The sequence below is a fragment of the Lolium rigidum genome, chromosome 2, assembly GCF_022539505.1.
Source record: "Lolium rigidum isolate FL_2022 chromosome 2, APGP_CSIRO_Lrig_0.1, whole genome shotgun sequence".
Classification (NCBI taxonomy): domain Eukaryota; kingdom Viridiplantae; phylum Streptophyta; class Magnoliopsida; order Poales; family Poaceae; genus Lolium; species Lolium rigidum.
Genome location: NC_061509.1, coordinates 252,320,952 through 252,339,929, shown reverse-complemented (window position 1 = coordinate 252,339,929; position 18,978 = coordinate 252,320,952). Strand labels below are relative to the sequence as shown.

The 18,978-nt window shown below is 44.7% G+C and overlaps 1 protein-coding gene across 1 annotated transcript; it reads left to right on the top strand.

Annotated features, from left to right (window-relative positions):
• The first annotated feature begins 10,000 nt into the window (after window positions 1–10,000).
• On the top strand, window positions 10,001–10,613 carry LOC124688551 (auxin-responsive protein SAUR32-like). Its single transcript, XM_047222215.1, has one exon. It carries the CDS (start codon window positions 10,082–10,084, stop codon window positions 10,376–10,378), a length of 297 nt encoding a protein of 98 aa, XP_047078171.1. The 5' UTR covers window positions 10,001–10,081; the 3' UTR covers window positions 10,379–10,613.
• Window positions 10,614–18,978: the final 8,365 nt, after the last annotated feature.

Here is an 18,978-nt window from a genome sequence, read left to right as displayed (position 1 = left end):
GAGGACCCAGGGTCGGGGTATGCAACAAAGGGTGGGTGTTCGAGGTAGCGGAGGAACATGATTGGCTAGACCTTATACCGGGCCTCACACCAAAGGAAGTGTGGACGAGAACTAGACTCGGTTGGCACCAAGGTTAAGATCTCTTATGGGTAAAGCAACACACCTCTGCAGAGTGTAAAGAACCGTGACCTGTCACTCCTCGTTCGGGATATGGAAGCTGCGAACGCGGCCGGAAAGGAGCTCCATGAAGTTCTAGTAAACCGGTGAAGGCTGACGGACATAGTTCTTCCGAATAAAAGCAACCTCTTGAAGAAATGATTATGAAAACCTGCATTGGTATTAGACTTTCCGGTCTAATGCCGTAGCTAGTGCATTAAACACCTCTTTCCTATAATGAACTTGTTGAGTACGCTCGTACTCATCCCACTCTTAAATCCCCTGCTTAGATATGGAGGCACCGAAGGAGGATCTACAGTGCAACACGAAGATCGAGGAGTCAACAACTACTTCAAGGGACAGGAACCTGTCAGAAGAGGCAGATACCACATCCAACAAAGAGAAACCTAGATTAACAATAGAAAGGAACTAGCTTCCTAAACTTAGCTCCTATTTAGCTAGAATCTATTCATAGCCTCTGTAGCTAGTTAAATACTCTACAACTAGAGTTCGCGATAAGACTAGTCTACGAGTCGTTCTTCTGGAGTTATTTGCGGCTTTACCTCATTGTAAAGTAGGAGGTCATGGCTTGATCTTATGTAACCGAGTCAATGTTGTAATTCTATAGACATGCCTTGGACCCGCATATGTTTCTGTTGTACCACTCTGAGCGATATAATACTAGTGGAACGGTGTTTCATTGGTGTTATATCAGACTTGCATACTACACCATGCAGTGGTATGTCGGGTCACCACACTACCCCTGGACTATGGGTCCATAGCAGTAGCTAGATGGTTGTCTTCTCCCCATTGTGCTATCATTGTCGGATCTTGTGAGCTGCCTATCATGATCAAGATCATCTATATGTAATTCTATATGTTGCGTTTGTTGGGATCCGATGAATAGAGAATACTTGTTATGTTGATTATCAAAGTTATGCTTATGTGTTGTTTATGATCTTGCATGCTCTCCGTTACTAGTAGATGCTGCTGGCCAAGTAGATGCTTTTAACTCCAAGAGGGAGTACTTATGCTCGATAGTGGGTTCATGCCGCATTGACACCGGGACGATGACGAGAAAGTTCTAAGGTTGTGTTGTGCTGTTGCCACTAGGGATAAAACATTGATGCTATGTCTAAGGATGTAGTTGTTGATTACATTACGCACCATACTTAATGCAATTGTATGTTGCTTTGCAACTTAATGCTGGAGGGGTTCGGATGATAACTCTGAAGGTGGACTTTTTAGGCATAGATGCGGTTGGATGGCGGTCTATGTACTTTGTCGTAATGCCCAATTAAATCTCACTATACTCATCATGATATGTATGTGCATTGTCATGCTCTCTTTATTTGTCAATTGCCCAAGCTGTAATTTGTTCACCCAACATGCTTGTTCGTCTTATGGGAGAGACACCTCTAGTGAGCTGTGGACCCCGGTCCAATTCTCTTTACTTGAAATACAATCTACTTGCAATACTTGTTTTTACTTGTTTTCTCTGCAAACAATCATCTTCCACACAATACGGTTAATCCTTTGTTACAGCAAGCCGGTGAGATTGACAACCTCACTTGTTTCGTTGGGGCAAAGTACTTTGGTTGTGTTGTGCAGGTTCCACGTTGGCGCCGGAATCTCCGGTGTTGCGCCGCACTACATCCCGCCGCCATCAACCTTCAACGTGCTTCTTGGCTCCTCCTGGTTCGATAAACCTTGGTTTCTTTACGAGGGAAAACTTGCTGCTGTGCTCATCATACCTTCCTCTTGGGGTTGCCCAACGAACGTGTGAAATACACGCCATCAAGCATATTTTCTGGCGCCGTTGCCGGGGAGCTGAAGAAAAGCTACACCACAAAGATTTCTGACTCCCACGTCAACTACGCACCAGCATATTTTTACGGCGCCGTTGCCGGGGAGCTGAAGAAAAGCTACACCACAAAGATTTCTGACTCCCACGTCAACTACGCACCAGCATATTTTCTGGCGCCGTTGCCGGGGAGATCAAGACACGCTGCAAGGGGAGTCTCCACTTCTCAATCTCTTTACTTTGTTTTTGTCTTGCTTTATTTTATTTACTACTTTGTTTGCTGCACTAAATCAAAATACAAAAAAATTAGTTGCTAGTTTTACTTTATTTGCTATCTTGTTTGCTATATCAAAAACACAAAAAAATTAGTTTACTTGCATTTACTTTATCTAGTTTGCTTTATTTACTATTGCTAAAATGGCTACCCCTGAAAATACTAAGTTGTGTGACTTCACAACCACAAATAATAATGATTTCTTATGCACACCTATTGCTCCACCTGCTACTACGACAGAATTCTTTGAAATTAAACACGCTTTCTTGAATCTTGTTATGAAAGATCAATTTTACGGAATTAGTTACGATGATGCTTGCTGCCCATCTTAATAATTTTGTTGAACTATGCGAAATGCAAAAATATAAAGATGTAGATGGTGATATTATTAAACTAAAATTGTTCCCTTTCTCATTAAGAGGAAGAGCTAAAGATTGGCTGCTATCTCTGCCTAAGAATAGTATTGATTCATGGACTAAATGCAAGGATGCTTTTATTGGTAGATATTATCCCCCTGCTAAAATTATATCTTTGAGGAGTAGCATAATGAATTTCAAACAATTAGATAATGAACATGTTGCTCAAGCTTGGGAAAGAATGAAATCTCAGGTTAAAAATTGCCCAACCCATGGACTGACTACTTGGATGATCATCCAAACCTTCTATGCGGGACTAAATTTTTCTTCGCGGAATTTATTGGATTCAGCTGCTGGAGGTACCTTTATGTCCATCACTCTTGGTGAAGCAACAAATCTTCTTGATAATATGATGATTAATTACTCCGAATGGCACACGGAAAGAGCTCCACAAGGTAAGAAGGTAAATTACGTTGAAGAATCCTCTTCCTTGAATGATAAGGTTGATGCTATTATGTCTATGCTTGCGAATGATAGGACTAATGTTGATCCTAATAATGTTCCATTAGCTTCATTGGTTGCACAAGAAGAACATGTTGATGTAAACTTCATTAAAAATAATAATTTCAACAACAATGCTTATCGGAACAATTCTAGTAATAACTATAGGCCATATCCTTATAATAATGGTAACGGTTATGCTAATTCTTATGGGAATTCTTACAACAATAATAGGAATACACCCCCTGGACTTGAGGCCATGCTTAAAGAATTTATTAGTACACAAACTGCCTTTAACAAATCTGTTGAGGAAAAGCTCAATAAAATTGATATTCTTGTTTCTAGAGTTGATAGTCTTGCCTCTGATGTTGATCTTTTGAAATCGAAAGTTATGTCTAATAGGGATATTGAAAATAAAATTGTTACTACAGCAAATGCCATCCAAGTTAGAATTAATGAGAATATAAGATTAATGGCTGAACTGCGTGCTAGGTGGGATAGAGAAGAAAATGAAAAACTAGCTAAAGAGAAGAATATAGCTAAAGTTTGGACTATTAACACCACTAGTAATGCTAATGCTACACATGTTGCTGCACCTCCTACTCATACTAATAAAAGAATTGGTGTTAGCAATGTTTCCACTTCTAATGCAAAGCGTGAAAAACTGCCTGAAACTGCTGAAACTGCCTATGATAAAGCTGCTGAATTTTTTTCCAACATTGGGGATGATGATCCCATTGCTTTAGATTATAATGGTTTGAATTTTGATGATTGCCACATCTCTGAAGTTATAAAGTTCTTGCAAAAACTTGCTAAAAGTCCTAATGCTAGTGCTATAAATTTGGCTTTCACGCATCATATTACAAATGCCAGCTAGAGAAGAGAAACTAGAGCGCGAAGCCTCTATTCCTAAAAAGCTAGAAGATGGTTGGGAGCCCATCATTAAGATGAAGGTTAAAGATTTTGATTGTAATGCTTTATGTGATCTTGGTGCAAGTATTTCTGTTATGCCGAAGAAAATTTATAATATGCTTGACTTGCCACCGCTGAAAAATTGTTATTTGGATGTTAATCTTGCTTGATCATTCTACAAAGAAACCTTTGGGTAAAGTTGATAATGTTCGCATTACCGTTAACAATAATCTTGTTCCCGTTGATTTTGTTGTCTTGGATATTGAATGCAATGCATCTTGTCCAATTATATTGGGAAGACCTTTTCTTCGAATTGTTGGTGCTATTATTGATATGAGGGAAGGTAATATAAAATATCAATTTCCTCTCAAGAAAGGTATGGAACACTTCCCTAGAAAGAGAATAAAGTTACCTTATGATTCTATTATTAGAACAAATTATGATGTTGATGCTTCATCTCTCGATGTTACTTGATACACACTTTACGCGCCTAGGCTGAAAGGCGTTAAGAAAAGCGCTTATGGGAGACAACCCATGTTTCTACCTACAGTACTTTGTTTTTATTTTGTGTCTTGGAAGTTGTTTACTACTGTAGCAACCTCTCCTTATCTTAGTTTTGAGTTTTGTTGTGCCAAGTTAAGCCGTTGATAGAAAAGTAAGTACTAGATTTGGATTACTGCGCAGTTCCAGATTTCTTTGCTGTCACGAATCTGGGTCCACCTCCCTGTAGGTAGCTCAGAAAATTACGCCAATTTACGAGCATGATCCTCAGATATGTACGCAACTTTCATTCAATTTGAGCATTTTCGTTTGAGCAAGTCTGGTGCCATTTTAAAATTCGTCAATACGAACTGTTCTGTTTTGACAGATTCTGCCTTTTATTTCGCATTGCCTCTTTCGCTATGTTGGATGAATTTCTTTGATCCACTAATGTCCAGTAGCATTATGCAATGTCCAGAAGTGTTAAGAATGATTGTGTCACCTCTGAATATGTCAATTTATATTGTGCACTAACCCTCTAATGAGTTGTTTCGAGTTTGGTGTGGAGGAAGTTTTCAAGGATCAAGAGAGGAGTATGATGCAACATGATCAAGGAGAGTGAAAGCTCTAAGCTTGGGGATGCACCCGGTGGTTCACCCCTGCATATATCAAGAAGACTCAAGCGTCTAAGCTTGGGGATGCCCAAGGCATCCCCTTCTTCATCGACAAATTATCGGGTTCCTCCCACGAAACTATATTTTTATTCGGCCACATCTTATGTGCTTTTTCTTGGAGCGTCGGTTTGTTTTTGTTTTTGTTTTGTTTGAATAAAATGGATCCTAGCATTCACTTTATGGGAGAGATACACGCTCCGCTGTAGCATATGGACAAATATGTCCTTGGTTTCTACTCATAGTATTCATGGCGAAGTTTCTCCTTCGTTAAATTGTTATATGGTTGGAATTGGAAAATGATACATGTAGTAATTGCTATAAATTTCTTGGGTAATGTGATACTTGGCAATTGTTGTGCTCATGTTTAAGCTCTTGCATCATATGCTTTGCACCCATTAATGAAGAAATACATAGAGCATGCTAAAATTTGGTTTGCATATTTGGTTTCTCTAAAGTCTAGATAATTTCTAGTTTTGAGTTTGAACAACAAGGAAGACGGTGTAGAGTCTTATAATGTTTACAATATGTATTTTATGTGAGTTTTGCTGTACCGTTCATCCTTGTGTTTGTTTCAAATAACCTTGCTAGCCTAAACCTTGTATCGAGAGGGAATACTTCTCATGCATCCAAAATACTTGAGCCAACCACTATGCCATTTGTGTCCACCATACCTACCTACTACATGGTATTTTCCCGCCATTCCAAAGTAAATTGCTTGAGTGCTACCTTTAAAATTCCATCATTCACCTTTGCAATATATAGCTCATGGGACAAAATAGCCTTAAAAACTATTGTAGTATTGAATATGTAATTATGCACTTTATCTCTTATTAAGTTGCTTGTTGTGCGATAACCATGTTTACTGGGGAACGCCATCAACTCATTGTTGAATTTCATGTGAGTTGCTATGCATGTTCGTCTTGTATGAAGTAAGGGCGATCTACACTGAGTTGAATGGTTTGAGCATGCATATTGTGAGAGAAGAACATTGGGCCGCTAACTAAAGCCATGATTCATGGTGGAAGTTTCAGTTTTGGACAAACATCCTCAAATCTCTAATGAGAAAAGAATTAATTGTTGTCAAATGCTTAAAGCATTAAAAGAGGAGTCCATTATCTGTTGTCTATGTTGTCCCGGTATGGATGTCTAAGTTGAGAATAATCAAAAGCGAGAAATCCAAATACGAGCTTTCTCCTTAGACCTTTGTACAGGCGGCATAGAGGTACCCCTTTGTGAAACTTGGTTAAAGCATATGTATTGCGGTGATAATCCAGGTAGTCCAAGCTAATTAGGACAAGGTGCGAGCACTATTGGTACACTATGCATGAGGCTTGCAACTTATAAGATATAATTTACATGATGCATATGCTTTATTACTACCGTTGACAAAATTGTTTCATGTTTTCAAAATCAAAGCTCTAGCACAAATATAGCAATCGATGTTTTTCCTCTATGAGGACCATTCTTTTACTTTCAATGTTGAGTCAGTTCACCTATTTCTCTCCACCTCAAGAAGCAAACACTTGTGTGAACTGTGCATTGATTCTTACATGCTTGCATATTGCACTTATTATATTACTCTATGTTGACAATATCCATGAGATATACATGTTACAAGTTGAAAGCAACCGCTGAAACTTAATCTTCTTTTGTGTTGCTTCAATACCTTTACTTTGAATTATTGCTTTATGAGTTAACTCTTATGCAAGACTTATTGATGCTTGTCTTGAAGTGCTATTCATGAAAAGTCTTTGCTTTATGATTCACTTGTTTACTCATGTCATACACATTGTTTTGATCGCTGCATTCTCTACATATGCTTTACAAATAGTATGATCAAGATTATGAGGGCATGTCACTCCAGAAATTATCTTTGTTATCGTTTTACCTGCTCGGGACGAGCAGAACTAAGCTTGGGGATGCTGATACGTCTCCAACGTATCGATAATTTCTTGTGTTCCATGCCACATTATTGATGTTATCTACATGTTTTATGCACACTTTATGTCATATTCGTGCATTTTACGGAACTAACCTATTAACAAGATGCCGAAGTGCCGATTCTTTGTTTCTGCTGTTTTTGGTTTCGAAATCCTAGTAAAGAAATATTCTCGGAATTGGACGAAATAAAAGCCCGGAGGCCTATTTTCTCACGAAGCTTCCAGAAGTCCGAAGACGAAACGAAGTGGGGCCACGGGGAGCCAAACCCTAGGGCGGCGCGACCCCCCTTGGCCGCGCCGCCACTGTCATGCAGGGCCCCTGTGCCCCCTCTCGACTTGCCCTTCCGCCTACTTAAAGCCTCCGTGACGAAACTTCCGGTGCCGAGAGCCACGATACGGAAAACCTTGCCGAGACGCCGTCGCCGCCGATCCCATCTCGGGGGATCCCGGAGATCGCCTCCGGCACCCTGCCGGAGAGGGGAATCATCTCCCGGAGGACTCTACACCGCCATGGTCGCCTCCGGAGTGATGAGTGAGTAGTCTACCCCTGGACTATGGGTCCATAGCAGTAGCTAGATGGTTGTCTTCTCCCCATTGTGCTATCATTGTCGGATCTTGTGAGCTGCCTATCATGATCAAGATCATCTATATGTAATTCTATATGTTGCGTTTGTTGGGATCCGATGAATAGAGAATACTTGTTATGTTGATTATCAAAGTTATGCTTATGTGTTGTTTATGATCTTGCATGCTCTCCGTTACTAGTAGATGCTCTGGCCAAGTAGATGCTTTTAACTCCAAGAGGGAGTACTTATGCTCGATAGTGGGTTCATGCACGCATTGACACCAGGACGGTGACGGAAAGTTCTAAGGTTGTGTTGTCTTGTTGCCACTAGGGATAAAACATTGATGCTATGTCTAAGGATGTAGTTGTTGATTACATTACGCACCATACTTAATGCAATTGTCCGTTGCTTTGCAACTTAATACTTGGAGGGGTTCGGATGATAACTCGAAGGTGGACTTTTTAGGCATAGATGCGGTTGGATGGCGGTCTATGTACTTTGTCGTAATGCCAATTAAATCTCACTATACTCATCATGATATGTATGTGCATTGTCATGCTCTCTTTATTTGTCAATTGCCCAAGCTGTAATTTGTTCACCCAACATGCTTTGTTCGTCTTATGGGAGAGACACCTCTAGTGAGCTGTGGACCCCGGTCCAATTCTCTTTACTTGAAATACAATCTACTTGCAATACTTGTTTTTACTGTTTTCTCTGCAAACAATCATCTTCCACACAATACGGTTAATCCTTTGTTACAGCAAGCCGGTGAGATTGACAACCTCACTTGTTTCGTTGGGGCAAAGTACTTTGGTTGTGTTGTGCAGGTTCCACGTTGGCGCCGGAATCTCCGGTGTTGCGCCGCACTACATCCCGCCGCCATCAACCTTCAACGTGCTTCTTGGCTCCTCCTGGTTCGATAAACCTTGGTTTCTTTACGAGGGAAAACTTGCTGCTGTGCTCATCATACCTTCCTCTTGGGGTTGCCCAACGAACGTGTGAAATACACGCCATCAAGCATATTTTCTGGCGCCGTTGCCGGGGAGCTGAAGAAAAGCTACACCACAAAGATTTCTGACTCCCACGTCAACTACGCACCAGGAAGCCGGTTCTATAATTTTCCGAGGCTTCTAGAATAGCTAAGACTAAACTAATTTGGAAGCCTCACAAAATTTTATCATCGGCTTCCCCAAGAAGATGGGGCAGGGCAGCTTCTCGGAGAATCCGCCAAAAGAACTCGGCCATAACAATGCATCAGCGCGAACGACTTATGCACATATGAGTTCTTCCGGTACAAATCCATGGTCTTATCAAACAAACCAAAGGAAGCGCAATCATTTCATCGAACACATTGTAGGCGCTACAGATTATGTAAGAAAGAGTCGTACCAGTTGGGCGACATCGGCGCCGCTGTCGCCTCTGGTCTCTAAGTCATGATGGAACTCCATGGGCTCGCGTTGGTGGCAGCGATACACCCGGCCAACGCGTGCTGGTGCGCGCGCGCCACCAACGCCTTCTTCTCCAACTGCGTCGCCCTCCGTCCTTTCCGCTCCTCCATCGACAACTTCCGGCGCAGACAGTCTTTATGCCACTGATCATCGGTCCATCCTTCTGGCTTCTTCTTTGGAACCGGCGCCTTCTGCGGCTTCACGAAGGGCGCCTTCGCCCCTTTCGTCCCATTGCCCGGCGGCTTCTTGATCCCTTTCTTGGCTATTTTTTTTGGGGCACTCGGTGGTGCCATGGATGGGGAGAGGGTGGCGGCGGGAGGAACAGCGTAGCGACAGCGGGAGGGAGAAATGAATCGGCGGGCGGGATAGGTCAAATGTGTTGGGATAGCAAAAATGTGCGGCGGGAGAGGAGCGATGTGGCAGGAGAGGCGGGAGCGGCAGACGAATTTTCTCTGTGGCAATGACGCGTCAGCCCCGCGTCGCTTCGCCTCGCATTTCGGTGTGTCCGGCGTCCTCGGAGCGTCCCCTGTGTAGCGGGGATGGGCTCGGGGCACCGGACACCATATCGGACCCCACCGGACAAAAAGAGGCTTTGGAGGACGTGGCTGGGAACGTTTTTTATCCAGCGCGTCCTCCAAAGAGAGAGGACGCTTTGAAGGACGCGACACATGCCTGCCCCACACAAGTCTCAAACCCAACCCAGCCCAACTCGGAAGGCCGAAGAGAGCGCGATGCTAAGTTCCGTAGCATAGGACGTACGAACAGTGGCACACGAGTGTGCCGCGCACTGGCGGTTCCAAACGTCTCAAGCACGCACGAGGCACGACGCAATCAGGCAAGTCCTATAAGAACCACTGCAGCTACCGCGAACCTCATCGCACCACACACCTCTCCCTTGGCTCTAGCTAGCGCAGCATCAGCATCAAGCAGCAAGCACGGCGAGAGCTCGGCTGCAGCTGGACCGCCGGCGATGCAGGGTGAGGAGAAGAAGGGGAAGGTGAAGAAGGGGTGGCTGGCGGTGATGGTCGACGAGGACCAGCGGCGGTTCGTCATCCCCATCGCCTACCTCTACCACCCGCTCTTCTGCCGGCTGCTGGAGGCGGCGCGGGACACCTACAGCTACCACTCGTCCGGTCCGCTGTGCCTCCCTTGCTCTGTCGAGGAGTTCCTCCGCATGCGCGCGCTCATCGAGCGGGACACGCACTCGTCCTCGTCATCGCACCGTGTGCACATGGCCCCGTGCACCCGCGCTAAGGTCACGTCGTGATTGATGATCGGCTGTGAGCACGACGACGGTGAGCACCGGAGAGCGTGCGCTGGACTACGCTCATCTGCCGATACGGATACATGCGTGTACCATGGAGAGAGGAGAGGGTAGGTGATTAGTCTGGGATACTGCTTCTGATTTTGGTTTTGGCCTTCCGTTTCTTCCGATTTTTGCACATGCATGTATACTAGATAGATTTATACCGATGTATATATAATTGACATTTGGATTCACAGTCGTCGTAGCCAGGCTTAACGACAGACATACTTGAATTTGAATTGCTCAATTCCCCTCTCTTTTGCAAACTTGAAGACCAAACTAAACAAGGTCGAGATCGGAATGAATGGCAAACAGGACATGAAACAAGATCAGGGTCGACTCGACAGGCACCAGGCAGACGTCAAGTTGATAAAAAGTGCGTGCGGAACAACATAATAAAGAACGGATTTTGAGAAGGCCTTTGATAAGCTCGATCACTCTTTTATACTTGAAGTTCTTGAGAAAAAAGGCTTTGGACAGAAATGGTGCTCATGGGTTAAGCAGATACTTGTCTCTGCAACCTCTTCAGTTATGTTAAATGGAGTACCTGATTCTTTGTTCAAATGTAGGAGAGGGATCAGACAGGGGGATCCTCTCTCTCCTTTGCTATTTGTTCTTGCAGCAGATACTTTGCAAACTATGGTTAATCATGCAATGAGAGAAAACTATCTTCACAGGCCTTTGGCTCTTCAATGTTCCTCTTCTTTCCCAATAGTGCAATATGCAGATGATACCCTTGTTATAATGCAAGCAGATGTTCCTCAGTTAATTGTCTTAAAGGGTTTGCTTCAGAGATTTGGGGAGGCTACTGGTCTAAGAGTCAATTATGAGAAATCCAATCTGGTTCCCATTAATATTCCCGATGATAGAGTGAGCTTATACACATCTGCTCTTAATTTTCAACTTGGAAAGCTTCCTTTCATATATCTTGGATTACCTCTTAGTATCTCCAAGCCACCAAAGGAATACTTTATGTCACTAATACAGTTTGTACAGAGAAGATTACCCTCTTGTGCCATGTACCTTAATTATGGAAGCAAGTTAAGACCTTTCTTCGTTGCCAATTTTCTCTATGAGTACACTTAAACTGTATTAGTGGGATCCAGATGAATGTGACAAATACAGAACGCACTGCCTATGGAGGAATAAGTACCTCAATAGTAAGACTCCTCCTTTAGCCTCATGGGATATGGTTCGTCGTCCCAAAGCTCAAGGAAGTTTGGGTGTTCTCAATTTGTCAGTTCAGAATAATTGTCTTTTAATGAAACATACCCATAAGTTTTATAACAAAGAAAGTATGGGAGTCTTACTATCACCATGCCCTGCCACCCCTTAGACACAGAGATATTTCCTTCTGGTGGAGAGACTGTCTTAAAAATCTTGATCTTTACAAGGCAAAAGCATCATGCACACTGAACAGTGGGGAGACTGTACTTCTTTGGACATATTTATGGAGTACTGAAGTTTTATCTACAAAATGGCCTTACATATTCACGTTTGCCAGAGATATCACAATTTCTGTCAAGAAGGTGCTTCTTACTGAGGAGATTACATCTCTCTTTCATTTACCTTTGTCTACTCAAGCTATGGATGAATACCACCAGTTTTTTACCCTCATACAAGAAACACAAATTTCATTGAACAAGGATAAATGGTCAGTAACTGCTGCTGCTCCAGGATATACAGTCTCATCAATGTATAATGATCTGATGAACCAAGGACCCGTGCTACCTATCATTTCTTGGCTCTGGAAAAGTTACTGCCAGGAGAAGCATAAAGTATTTTTTTTGCTGCTCTTTCATAATAGACTGAATACCAGTGCCATCTTACAAAGAAAGAGGTTCTTCCTGCCAGACTACACTTGTGTTATGTGTAATGGCACTGCTTTAGAAACAAGAGACCACTTGTTCTTCACATGTCCTTTTGCAATTAATTGTTGGCAATACTTATGCTCTGGATGGGCACCAACACTTTCCAATGGTATATCCAGTGCTTCAAGATATGGTTTAGAGCTTAAAAGTCAAGATCCAGCAGCTGTTCTTCATGTTATCATGTTGATTTCTTGGTCACTTTGGACGATTAGAAATGACTTTATATTCAAAGGAATCACTCCAAGTCTCTATCGCTGCAAATATAAGTTCAAGGCGGAGATGGCACTTCTGGTCCATCAAGCCAAGATGAAATCTTATGTTGGCCTTAAGGCCTGGGTAACGAACTTCTTGTAAATCCCTAGTAACATAGTGTAGCTTAACTTAGCTTAGTTTTTGCTTTCTTTTAGTGTTCTCCTCCAGCGCTCTGTACTTTTAGTTTTGAGACTTATACCAAAAATCAATAAAAATATACGCAGTGAGGAAACTCACTGTATAGCTTTCAAAAAAAAAAAACGGATTTGCTAAAGCTCAGTAGATTTTCTAACCGTTGGATAATACGCGGACATTGGTGCGAACTTTGTGAGTTTCCCGTCTGCGTTGTTTCGCATAGGCCAGCGCAGTAAAATCACTCGCGCGCGTGCAAAAGAAACTGCGGTAGAAAAGTTTCGAACCTGAGACCTACGGCAAGCATAAGGACCACTGAAGCCACTAGACCGGAATACATTAATTACATGGTAGTTAATTGATGAACATTCCTCATGATATATGAAGTCTCGCGTCTTATTTTTTTATTTTTTTCTTTTGTTTTTGCTTTTTTCTTATTTTTCATTCTGTGCATAATATGTGAAGTTGTTGCGACGGAGCAATAATTTTTTTTTGCAGTTATAAGTGGAGTTGCAACTCATTTCTTTGCAGTTGCATGTAAAGTTGCAGCTAAGATTATTTTTTTGTAGTTGCAAGTGGAGTTGCAACTGGGATTTTTTTTCAGTTGCAAGTGAAGTTGCAACTGAGAATTTTCTCGTTTCAACCGAGGTTTTCTTCACTTGCAAGTGCGGTTACAACTGATTTTTCAGTTGCATGTGCGGTTGTAACTGACATTTTTTTTTGTTGCAAGTGCGGTTGCAACTTGAATTTTTCTTTAGTTGCAAGTGTATTGCAAGTGAGACTTTCTCCAGTTACAAGTGTGGTTGCAACTGCAAATTTCTCCTGTTACAAGTATTTTTTTTTTCTAGTAACAAGTGAGATTCCAATCATGATTTTTCGAGTTGCAAGCAGATGTGTAGCCGCACTCTTTTAAAAGTTATTTTAAGCACTCTTTTACGTTTTTTTTTGTTTCACTCGTGAATGCATGCGGTAGCTTGTTGTTTGAGCTGCAAGTGATCTGACAAGTGACAACCACTCCATTGACTCATATACTTGCTTGCGCTTGCTAGTGTAGTGGCGTAATGTAGAAGTATTAAATGATGCACCGAACCAAGGAATTAAACTATCTCTGCCCATGCTTTGCTTGCGTAGAGGTCGGCGTGGCATGGTGCCTGTGTACGGTCATGCGTACAAAAATCTGTCCGAACGCGAGCTGAGACAAATTAACAGACGCTCGGTGGGTTCGATGGCGCGGACCAAATCCTACACACGCACGCGCGTGCGTGACGTCAGTTGCTGAGCTTAATTCTACTGAGAGTTAGATGGACCCAAGAAAGAATACACAGAGACAAGCCTTTTTCGCTTTATAAAGTATATCTGCTGAAATCAAAGTTCAACCACAAGGACATCACATCGCCTCAAAAAAGGAGGGAAAAAAACTAAAGGACAGCACATACATATTTTTTTTTTTTTGATACTAATATCTGGAATATATTACGAAAGGAAAACAAGATAATACAAGAACTGTCCAGATAAAAGACAGCTGTCCCCAAACTTCAGAAAGAACCCTAGACAAACTGAAAATACAAAAAGGCCCTTGGGATCTTCTGGAACATCCAAGATCTGCCACCGCCTGAGCCAACGCGTCGACCTCGCCGGAGCGGAAGAAGAGGCGTCGCCGGCCGCAGCTGTGTTGCCGGAAAGATGCTGAAGAGGAATAAACCTCGTTGAAGTCGCCGCAGTTTCCACCCGACGCGGACGCCGGGATCTGAAGAAGGTTGACCGTAGATCGGCGGGGGACACACCCCGCATCTCGCCGGCAGTCAGGCCAGACCAACTGGCCGGAGCCAGCAGCAAAGCCTGCAGTAGCTTGTGCCGAAGAAGAGGAAGCAGCTGAAGAAACGCCTCGACATCACGAGGTGCCTGGACTCCTGTACACGGACGCCGAGGATCTGGGAGACCAGAACCACCGCCCCCGTCCTCCACAAGCTTGCCAGCGCCGACGGAGCAACCGACGCAAGCACGAGGAAGCAGCCGGGAGGACCAAAACTCGCAAGATGGTGAAGCCCACCTCGCCAGGACCACACCCACGAGACCAACGCCGAAAGCTCGCCAGCAGAGCCCCGAAGGGCGCCGCCGAGGTGAGGATCGAGCACCAGCACCATAACTCCAGAGCACCGCCGCCGCCACCACCTCGCCAGCGCCGCCCGGGGAACCTAACCTACTATGTACACGCACGGTCAGATCCGGAGCTCCCCTCCACCTCACAGTGCCCACATGGCCACCGGAGGCGAAGGGGAGCGGCGAATCCGCCGGCGAGACCAAGAACTTTGGAGTCTCTCCCTCGATCTACTGTAGCGAGGCGAGAGCTCTGGAGGGGAAAGTGACTAGGTCGAATGAGTAGGACAGCACATACATAGCCCACGAATGTGACCTTAGGTAGAGGACGAGTACATAGTTTGGAAAAGATAGCATGTTTAGTCCTTTTCTTCAGATGGATGACAGGTAGAAAAGTTGTCGATGATCGAAGAGCATGTTGATTCAGAAAATATATAAAGTTGCCGCGTGGAGTATGTCAAACTCACTACTCGATCTGGGACTATAGGAGGGGTCGACATAGTATGTCAACCCATATAATGCCAAGTTTCAGTCCCTCCTTTTCATTAAACTCCATGACGCCTTTGTTATAAGATGTTAACTCAAAATAAATCTTACCACAGACAGCTGTAATGCCTTGACACCTGCCAATGTTCACCATTCGGCGAATACCGCCATTTCGGCGCGTGGTGAGTTTGTAGCGGTGTCTGTCCCACTTGGACGCCCCGATCTTGCACACCCAGACCTCACTTTCATCGAGATCACAGACCACGACAGAGCAGCCTGAAACCGCACCTGGCATGTTCGAGAGCAAGCACTTGCAGTGTTGTGGGAATCCGTGCTCTTTGGGTGGCAGCTGGATCCTCTGGCCATCCTGAGGCCGCCATAGGAAGGTCTGCAAGGAGGCAGGGTCGAGAACGAGCACCCAGCCCCGTGAGGTCTCTAAGCAGGGGTAGTGTTGCATCTCGTCGATGGCGAGCGTGCTCAGGGCTTGGCTGGCGATGCTGTAGAGCGGCTGCGAATCGGTACGGGTTCCAACAAGTAGCGGCGACGGCGAGACTCCTGGTTCCTGCACAGACTGCATCTCTATCGTCGACAGCAAGAGATATTCTCAATCCTATTGACGATCAGGCAGCAGCGCGCGGTTGTTTGTGGAGATTGTTTGTGCTTGCACTACGGTGCTGAGCCCACCTTATGTAGGCTTCAGGTCGTGCCGGAACCGGACTGCTGATCTGGGACGAGAAGGAGACGGATTCTGTATCGTTGCCGGAACCGGACTGCTGCTCTGCGGCGCGCGAGAAGGAGATGGATTGATTACACGTTTTCTTCCTCCGCCTCCAGCGTTGGACGCGTGTCCACGCGGGGCCCACGCGACCGCCCACCTCCGCCCTCTGTGCACTTCCTTCTCACGAAGCTCGCCGGCCGCGACGCAGTTCCCCGTCCAGAGCTCGCCCGCCTCGCCGCAGTTCTCCATCTAGAGCTCGCCACACAGAGCTCGCGCGAGGCCGATGACGGGGACCAGTCGCTGCTGCCTCTCCTCCTCCGCGGCCGCGTGCTCCATCCCCGCCCCCGGGATCACCAGCTCCCGCGTACAACTCGCGGAGGTCGTCGACGCCATGAATCTGCTGCAGAGGTCAGCGGTGTTTGTTCCCAACGACGGACGTGATTGCTACAAGGGACGGACGTCGTTGCTACAAGGATTGGTCAGCTTTTGCTACGAGGGAGCGGCCGGACTTGCTACAATGGTGAGGCGGGGTTGCTGCCAGCAGCCTCCGGCGCGTGTTCTGAAGGAACCCACGACTTATTAGTGGGTTTCTCTGGGAGAAAGACGCTGCGTGGCCGAGAATTATGATTGTCCGTGATGATAGCTGAATAGATCGGAGCCACGGGGAAGCACGCAACGAACCCACAATCGATACTGTTCGAGAACAAGCCACCATTGTCCGTATCACCATGATCACCATACATGAGCGGCAAATAATATTCCTTCCAAAAGCTTCGGCGATCGGCTCGCCGTTGGTGGCCGTCGCTGTTCACTGGTCCTAGACTCCTATGACCAACGAGGCAGGATGAGATGCCCATCGAGCTAAAGAAGATCAATACAGATACGGACAGGACTCGGCATGCTCGCCGGCCGGTTGACCGCCGGTGGACGCGGCCCGTGGCCGAGATGATATGCCAAACACAGTGCAAGTTGGGGCCGCCAAAGAAAGCACAAGGTGCTCAGTGGGCTGGGCGGCGGTGAGATCGGCGAATCGCCTCCCAAATCCCTCGGAAAAGGAAAGACGGACGCGCGCGTCTGGAAAAGCCTCGCGCGCGTGCCTTCTCCCCGTTGTCGTGGTACGGAAGACATGGATGGATGGATGGATGGACTCTTGTGCTGTGCTGCAGCAGTAGCTTTCGGTCGAGCCGGGCACGCTTTGCTTGCACGGTCGCCGGCCTCGCCGATCTGTAATGGAAGCTTCTTCAGCTGGAGCGCTCGCTTCTTTCTTAGTTTCTTTTCTGGGCTGGGCTATGTACGTGGCTGGCTAGAGGATCGAACGAACGTCTGCCTCGGTGCATTCAGTCAGAAATACGGGCGCAAGAAACCATGATTTTTCTACTCCATGATATAGAAGATTGTGATTCCTGATAGTGCGACTCTCTTTTCCTTTCCTGGATCCTCTTGAAGGTTTTCTTTTCCTTAAGTTATGTTTACAATTTTACTACTGCCTTTCTTTTATACCACAAGCAAACGCCCTTTCGTGGATCTTGAAGGTTTTTGTCGTTGAGATTTGCTCACTTAAATGCATTATGGCTCCTAAGACGGCTGATGGTTCGCTCTTTTACAACCGGTTGCAGCCTAGCATTTGCCTTTTCAAATTTGTGGCAATGTAACATAAGGCAGTATTCAGTCATGCCAGAAAGTGCAAATTAAGGCACTCTTTGGATTTCATTAACAATTTTAATCTTTATTCAATTCATTTTCTAAAACGAGCTAAAGAAAAATTACACACCAATATACATGCACCTAGATCCAATGTACCACCTCCTGCATATCACATACGTTCTTCCCCTACACCTAAGATCCAACTAGAATCGGTGGTTTTTAGAATGAAAGCTGTAGGAAATTTTCCGCTGATGACTTCTCATATATGATGAAAATCAGATTTTGTATGCGACCACCACAGGATCCCGGAAGTAGATGGCGTGATTGACTCCATATGATGGAATCGACCATAGATCAGTTCTACGTACTTGTGGGTACACAGAGAAGACCTTAGGAAAATTCGATAGGGTCCCAGGAGCCCTTGGATCAAATGTTTCTGATCTCGCGGACAAGATGGGTCACTAAAGTCTATATAAACAAGGAAACCCTATTTTAGAGAGGGCAAAGCCTATGAGTAACGGGTCTTGCTTCACTCGTTAGAAGTAAGTTTTCCTTTATATTAATTTAAATCACAATATAACACCCGAGCAACGGCGCTTCCATATTTTTGGACATGTTGCGCCATAGAGCTCTGCAACTAGGTGCTACCATGCTCATACGCAAGTGCTACCTGAAAGTGTTACTTTTTGAAATAATCTTGCCAAAGATTTATTTTTTGAAATAGTTTAGCTAAACGGTTATTTTTTGAGGTACTATTGATGGTCACTAATGACGGCCACGATGATGGCACCTTAGGGCGCTCCTTTGATTCATAGAATAGAAAATGTATAAGAATAGAAAAAATGCATAGAATTAGGATGTCATGCCTACTTGAATCCTATATGAACATGAAGTATGTTTAATTGTAGCAAAGAATTTTTTTCACGAGGTCTGATCTAATATTTTTTCTATAGATTTTGCACTATAAGATTCCTATAGAATTACTTTCTATAGGACATGTTTCTGTAAATCAAACAACCTATAAAAGAAAAAATTCATATATCTAAATCTTACACAATTCCTCTACAAATCCTACAGATCAAATTAAGAAGCTCTTAGCATATATGTTTATTCCCGCTGAACAACGCACAAATCTTCCATCATCTGCCTCACACAAGTCTCAACCCAACCCAACAGGGAAGGCCGAATTGAAGGACAGGGCGATGCCGGGTTCCGTAGCATAGGACGTACGTTTGCACACGAGTGCGCGGCGCACTGGCGGCTCCAAACTTCTCAGGCTCTCACGCACGCACGCCGAGACACAAGTCCTATAAGAACCACCGCAGCTGCCACGAAACATATCGCACCACACACCCCTCGCT

Excerpts from the sequence above, each read along its gene's own strand:
- LOC124688551 (XM_047222215.1), top strand. The coding sequence starts at position 10,082 with ATGCAGGGTGAGGAGAAGAAGGGGAAGGTGAAGAAGGGGTGGCTGGCG.